Genomic DNA, 7,986 nt, shown 5'->3' on the forward strand with positions numbered 1-7,986 from the left:
GCTTTCGCTAAATCGCTAAATCGCTTTGGCATAATGCATTTGCTCAGATTGCTCTCCCACGCATTATCGAAGTCATGACTACAACAGCAAATAAGGGCATTATTCAAATGAAAGAAAAATAAAGTTTGAGTCAAACGGTAACGTACTCGCATAATTTTTCAAAATAAAAAATGACTGCATGCCCCTGGAGTCAATAATATAATCTCTATTTCGAATACTCAATGGTTCTGGGCTTCTGGCCAGTTCTCCAGTTTGTTATTAAATATTGCGTATAAATTTAAAGTTGCTTAGGTTTAATATAAGCTTATGTTATATTATAACATAAGCTAGTTATATTTATAAATAGCTTTATTTATAAAAGCAAAGGAATAAATGCCATAATGGTCATATTTATGACCACTAGACCTTACTATGACCACTTATTATTATTACCACTATACCACTAACTGACTTTGAGTCACTAGACTAGGTATAAATTATAAACTGTGATTTACATTATTTTATTAATGATGTAAATCACAGTTTATAATTTAATATTTATACCTTAACACCATTACTATGCGTGCGAAATAAGGTAACTTGTGTAGCTGATGTCAAGATAATACGACAAGTTGAGGTATTACAATGAAGTTGTTTTCTTGTTAATAATGCTACACAACAGCCACAAAAATTATTAGGAATGAATGATCAATGATGTCCAGTTAGGTCATTACCAATAGCCTTCTGAAGTGCTTACGTCACACAGTTTTCTGTCTATACAATTTTGTCCCACTTGTTTCCCAGATTGCATTGCGATTCATTGTTCGAGACCAACATGACGTAAGCACCTCAAAGGTCTATTACCATACAGGTAATTAGACAGTGTAAATTCCTTAACTTCTAGCTATGGTTGCTCATGGCTGTTTTGGTCACCAAAGACTGGTGAATTCCTAAGACTGGTGAATTCCTAAGACTGGTGAATCACAGCTAGTCTAAATAACTAAATTGCCTAATATAGTTCAAATTAACTCAAGTCTCAAGTATTGCTGTAAGTCACATGACTGCATTGCTTTAGTTTTAAGATTCTTGGGATAATATAAAAGTTATTTGGGATGATATAACTTTTGCAACAATATGGGAATCCTAAATGCCTGTATACACTAGTAATTGATTGTGAGGAATATTTTATTACTCATTGATGTATTCACTGTTGTAACTCTTGAACAACAAAACTTTAGGATTGCATGCATACAACCTCATTTATAAATAGATGGACCTTGCTTTTAAGATTTGGCCAGGCAGGATACTACATAGTCTTGGCATATCTTCTATATTAGAAAGATTGTTTACACGAGCTTTGCTGATTAGTTTAACATAATTAGCCCCACTGCCCCAATCAGTGTTTGTCAGACTAAAACTAAAAAGTCAATTAATAAGACATAAACACTTGAATATTTGCCTTTTGCAAACTCTAAAAAGTGGTTCCTTCCTAGTCGTTTTGGAAATATTTATTTCTAAAGGGAGACAATACTTTGTCAATATTTTTAATTAAAATTTGAATAACTTGCTTTGTACTACTCACAAAAATATGATAAACATTATTAAGATTGATCAATAACTCTCTCTTATTTCAAAACATCAATTTTTTTCAAATTTTTCAAATACTTTTTGAATAATGAAATTAGTGAAACTCTTGTTGAATATTAAAGGCCCTATTTCCTCTGAGCTTATGAAAAAATTATTTGAATATTTTGATTAGTATTGACTTTCAACTACTTTTGCAAACACCGATTTAATTCATGATTTTACAATGTCTAAACTGCAGTTTATGCAAGATTCTAAAATGAACTCCTGAAATTGTATTATGAAGTACCTCTTTATGTTTAAAGGACGTAGTTTTGTCATGAATCTTTGAATGCATGAGTTGGTTTCTATGTTTGAATGTCATTAAACTAGTCAGCCAAATTAAATGCAGGGAATCGCGTTTTCGAGTCTCGCATTCCTAGGCTTAAAATTTCCCGGGATAGGTGTCTCCGGCCCGCTAGTGGGTGGGGCCTTTGACATTATCCATGAAAGATGCATCGGTCAGGAAATTCGCTAGATCCGCCCCTGTTGGACACTGAAATGAGTCCTACTTACCTGTGTGTGAAACTGTCTGAGTGTAATTGTTATACTGTATTCTTATTACTGTCTTAATATTTAAACACGTCCCTCATGGAAACCAGCCTAGAATTGATGGGGCTAGCATGTTTCCTGGTTTTAAATAAAGTTTACCTACCTACCTACCTATCCACCTACCCTGTCCCCGTTGTCATTCGTGCTGATGATTTTTTAACTCGTGTTCACTCGTGTTCATATTTCTTGACACGTGTTCTGACTCGTGTTCACAGGTGTTCATTCGTGTTCACTCGTGTTCTGACTCGTGTGGTGTTTTAGAACAGATCATGGCAAGATTCGAACCTACGCTTTTGCGATGCCGGTGCAATGCTCTTGCCACTGAGAACGTATGGTTGACTCATTTTTCCATCCACTGTTCCTGGCTAGAATTTGAAGTGTGTATAATAGCACTCGAAATTAAGACCCTTTAAACCTTTTGTTCCTTGATGATACAATCGCGTTCTTCCAAAAGCTCCTTTTTAACCGTGTACTTAAGCGTAGACGGCTTGCTAAAAGAGACATTAAAACCTGACACGAGTGGGTCATTTTGGTATGAGTTTCTTTTTCCAACGAGATAGCTGGTTCAGGATACTTAGAACTATCATCGTCGTCCTCATCATCATCTCTGCCTTTCTTTTCCTTCACATCTTCACATCGTTTAAAAGCCTTTTGAATAAGAAACTTTTTCTTATCAACGGCAGTTTCTATTGCTTCTTCTTGGTCAAATCATCATTTGTAATAAACGCATCTTATGTGTGCATTATTTCCTTATGTACCGGATCTTTCTTTTGTTGTCTCATCAAAAAAAGGCGCTCTAAATAGATATTTTCTAATTCTTTCTGGACTCTAGGCATGGCATTAAAGTAAGCTTTCTTTTTAGCAGAGTGCTCAACGAAACCACGGTTTTTAAGGCTTTCTTTCATTTCCTTGAATGCTGTGTTACTTCTATGTTATGCTTCTTCTAGTAACGGTATCCAGGGATCCATTTCTTCTTCACATTCTGAGTCCGTTGTCGTCGAACTTCCAGATTGCTGAGTCGAAGTGGTCGAGACATCATCTTGGAAATCACTTTCTTGACTGTCCAAGTCTGTTTGAGCCATGTTTCTTCCTTGTTCTCGTAGTAGGCAATACTCCCGTTCTTGTCTGCGCTGATTGTAACTGCGGCTGAAATATTTTCCACAAAATTGGCAGCTCATCCCCTTAGCACTAGAAGTTTGTAAATGCCTTGTTATCGAGCAGCAACGCAGTTTTATGACCAGATGTCTGCTCATGTGTAGTTATAAGCATGTGTTCATCTGCTCAACGGTACTTTTTCTTACTCCAGTACATGCACACAAACTAAAATGTTAGCCATCCCTTATGTACTTTCTTCGTTTCCCCCGAGATAGAGGTTCTTGGTTTCAGTGCTTAAATAAACATTAAAGTTTCTCTCCATCTCTTCTTGGCGCTCGAATAAATTTTCCAGACGCTCCTCCATATTGAATTCCTTTGGTTCTTTACTCGATCGAGGTACACATATTCCTTTCTTACTCCACTTTAACCATCTCTTGCGTTCCTCTGTGCCCATGCCGTGTACTTGGTCGACGATTGCTAACCTTCCTAAATTTGTATACTACCACAGGTAAGCACAAGACAGTTTCTACGCGTGCGACCCATATTTAGACGTTTGCTCAACAAATTCCTAATATAATTGGCTCGTTTTTTCGTGGGTCAGGTATTTTATTAGCCTTTTGGGCCCTATATGGCCTTATATGGCACTATTAGGCCCGATGGCCCGATTGCTGCATGACTACGCGTCTAAATCCGGAAAGTCCGGGCTTGTCAACGCAAACTCTTGCTTACGGAAGACAAAGTCAAACCATCTAGACAAGAAAACAGTGTATTGCCCGGACAATATGTTAAATATTTGTAAAATTGTTCTACTTAATTACATTGTTACAAGCGTTAATCCTTGTCTTAGTTTATGCTCCAAGCATCGCGTTGTCCATACAACAACATATATTTCGCTCTAAAAATGCACACATTTTCGCATTCGCCAAATCCCTTATATATATATATATATATATACATATACATATACATATAAAAAAAGACACGTAATTGATCTCATGTGTTCAATATTTTAATAATATAATAACGATATTTGTGACCTTCCACGGGAAAACATACGTTAACGCTATTTCGTTCGTTCGAAATATCGTTCGTTATCCGTTCGTTTGCCGTTCAAACGCTTGAAGCGTTCGTTGAAATGATTTTCGAGATCGTTCATCGTTTGAAATTGCCCGTTCGAACGCTTAGGAAAAAACGTTTGAAAATTGGTCCAAAAGCATTCAACCGTTTGATATACCGTTCGTTTGAAACGTTTGCCGGAATTTCGTTCAATCGCATTGGATTTGGTTCAACATATTAGATTAACATTAAAGCGGCAAAATGAGCAAATTTGAATGGCGCCTATCAACTGTTTATGCGTGCATGAGCGCGGGGGTAAAGATCTTTACCAATAATTTCGCGAAGACTGTCCCAAATATTGCTGGTATTGTATATGAAGAAGTCAAGGCGTTTTAACGCGTGCATATATAAAGGTTAATACCAGGTATGAACACTAAATGAAACAGCTATGATATAAGGAAAGTCATGACTGGGCCACTTTATTAGGCGCGCTTGCAATTATTTTCCTGCAAGCATTGAAATCAGGCTTATCCATGAAATCATCATTTGAATTCGTAAAACGGTTGTCTCGATTTAAACTGAAGTTTTTTTTCCCTTGAGTGTATTTGCTTCGCTAAACTGTAGCTCCTTTTTGACCATGCATATATCGAAATATGACACGCATTCGAAGTAAGATTTCATATAGATGATCATGCAATTGTATAACAAGACGTTCTCAATTGCATTTTATGTATATGTTAACGTGAGTAAAATGTATTCGAATATAAATGCGCACTGCAATATAACCTTTTAGATTGTTTATCATGGCCGGTGGAATCAAGTTGGGCCACGATATCCAATCATTCTGAATAAACATGACATGAAAGGTTGCCAGACCTTGAAATGGCTTGGCTGAGGTTGGAATTTAAGTTGTTAGCTTGGGCCGTGGTGGTTTACAATTTATAGGATGCATTTACTTACATTGAAACAACATTGTTTACAAATTTGCTGACATTTTTCATAAAAAAGGGTAGATGCTACCTCGAAATATATAATTATATGATATAAAAATTTCGCAAGACAAAATGGATTAATGCTTTCATGCATGTCTTAAATAATCTTGATTAGTTAATTTTACTATAATATGTATTATATATTTAATATCAAAAGTATTAATTAGCGATATACTGATTCAGTCAGTATATAACACATGCATATGTGATCGTATGGTCACAAAACATATCACTTATATGAAAAAATATGGCGGCAGAAATGGGACATTGCAGCTTTAGCTTTGCGAAGAAAATATGGCGATGGTGCATGCAGTCGATAAATAGAATATTATCAAATTTTAAAATATTCTTAATGATGCCCTTAGTTGCTACTGACACTACTGTGTATAGGCGACATTCCGCGACAAGCTTGACCGCAGCTAGAGGCTATTGCCGCACGAACATATTGTGTGCACTAGGTAAATAAGCCAATAGCTTAATATTTTAAATATTTTATTACCGCGCAATGCATATCTGAAATTTAAATGTGATTTTCACGTGCATAAATGGTTTGGATATTAATGTAGTAGGTTATTTATACCAATAAGTTTTGACAGCATTCAAGCACACGTTACTTACGCTGGTTCGCATACAAACGAACTTTGCGTATGCGATTTTCTGTATAACTGTTATTAAAGCCCGGCGCACACTGGAGGAAACAGCTGAGCTGAGCGTCACTCGTGGCTGTTAGCTGAGCTGTTTCCTCAGGGTGCGGTGTCGTGTTCTGCGATTTTCGCCACGCGTGCCATGAGCGCAGAATATTCAACATGTTGAATAATTTTGTGCACGAGTGAACATTTCCTCACATGTGCGTGCGTTCTGAGCTATCAGCTCAGCAATCAATGCCAACGCGCATGCGTCTTTTCCATGTTTTACTGAAGTCAAGATGGCGGCAAACAACTCACCAGTTGCTGAAGCAGTGTTGGAAGATAAATTGGCCGATTTTTGGCCCGATTACCCTTGTCTGTACGACGTTCGAAGTCCAGACTTTAAGAACCGGGAGATACGCGATTAAGCGCTTCAAGAACTGGCCGAAAAAACTCGGAACAACATGTAAGATAATTCAGATTTATTAGTGTTATTGTAGAAATAACTCAAATAAGAATACTGCATGAGGGAATTCGTACACTTCTGCCTTCTAGCAAGGATTCCTCTCAGTGCAGCAGGTTTTATATGATTCCTTGACGGTTTAGTAGTTATTGCCTAGAATTTGACATTTTTATTGTTTATCAAAAATTTTAAGTTATCTGTGATTGAATAAACAAATTCAATTATTATTTATTAGGTGAGTGGGTTAAAGCTAAAATCAGAGCTCTGAGCGAGAAACAGCTTTTAGCAAAGCAAAAAAACCCCAGCTAGTGGAAGTGCAAGAAAAAATGTGACCAAGCGCACTCAATGGCTGCTTGAGAAACTCCAGTTTCTCACACCTCTTTGTGGCAACTTGGGCTTCAATTTCAAATATTGATTTGGTAAGCACATACATTGAAGAACTTAAGGCATGGAAACAGTTTGTATATATATATTTATGTACAAAGAGAAAGAAGTGTATAATAACAGTGCAGTTGATAATAGGGTAGTGATAACTCTTACAATATATACATGTTTGCGTAAGCAATATGGCTAAGCAATCATACTGCTTTGCCAAGGACAGATCCATGATTATTAAAATAATCAGTCAAAAGTACCCTTTGAGTTTTGGCATCCTTTGTTGCTTGTGCAGGGTGGTTGGTTGCATATTAGTCAAAACCTGGTCGTTTCTCCTGGTACCTCTGACCTGTATGATCTGCATTCTCAAGGTTGCAGCTGATGCATAACTTGCTTTGTTCTTTTCAACCATTAAATTGTGCAAGCAGCAAGCTGCAAAATTATGTCTTTAACTTTGTCGGGTGTTAGTTTAATGGTAGTTAGGAATACCCTCCACCTATGAGATAAAATGCCAAAGGCATTTTCGACAACTCTTCGTGCTATTGACAATCTGTAATTGAAGATACGCTTCTCTTTCTCCAAATTCCGATAAGGGTATGGCTTCATTATACGATTACTTACAGGAAAGGCATCATCCCCAACAATATGATGTGGTATCATTTTTGATATCCCTTGTAAGGCAACTGCATCTGGAAGATCTAAAGAGTTTGTTCTCAGTGCTTTATTCAATGCAGAATCAGCAAAAACTCCAGCATCACCTGCTCTGCCAGCTGTTCCAACATCAATATAAATAAACTTGTAGTTTGCATCAACCATGGCAAATAAAATTACACTAAAAAGGTGCTTATAGTTAAAGAACTCAGAGCCTGTATCAGCTGGTTGTTGAATAGCAATGTGCTTCCCATCAATAGCTCCCAAACAGCATGGATAATTCCACTTCATGTTAAATTCTGATGCAATTTGTAGCCAATCTTCTTTATTACTTGGAGTCAAGAAAATAAAATATTAGTTTAATTTTTAGGATTCCCGTGCTAGTTGTAGTACTCCATTTTCGGAAATAAGCTTCAAAGAAAATGATGAGGGTGAAGATGATGATTCTCCTGATCAATTATTTCCAAGTAGCCCAACAAATCCAACAGAGGAAAGTGGTGATCAGAGCATTGGAAGATCAACAAGTGAACCACTGAAAAAACGAGCAATGTCCAGAAAGAAACAGCTGAGGAGG

The 7,986-nt window shown here is 36.8% G+C and overlaps 1 protein-coding gene across 1 annotated transcript; it reads right to left on the minus strand.

Annotated features, from left to right (window-relative positions):
• Positions 1-7,172: 7,172 nt before the first annotated feature.
• Positions 7,173-7,703, minus strand: LOC114544198. Its single transcript, XM_028562900.1, has one exon. It carries the CDS (start codon positions 7,701-7,703, stop codon positions 7,173-7,175), a length of 531 nt encoding a protein of 176 aa, XP_028418701.1.
• Positions 7,704-7,986: the final 283 nt, after the last annotated feature.

This window comes from Dendronephthya gigantea, unplaced genomic scaffold (assembly GCF_004324835.1).
Source record: "Dendronephthya gigantea isolate DGI-Jeju-01 unplaced genomic scaffold, DenGig_1.0 000681F, whole genome shotgun sequence".
NCBI classification, from domain to species: Eukaryota; Metazoa; Cnidaria; class Anthozoa; order Malacalcyonacea; family Nephtheidae; genus Dendronephthya; species Dendronephthya gigantea.

What these genes read in the sequence shown, in the direction of transcription:
- LOC114544198 (XM_028562900.1), bottom strand. Translation starts at nt 7,703, where the DNA reads ATGAAGTGGAATTATCCATGCTGTTTGGGAGCTATTGATGGGAAGCAC.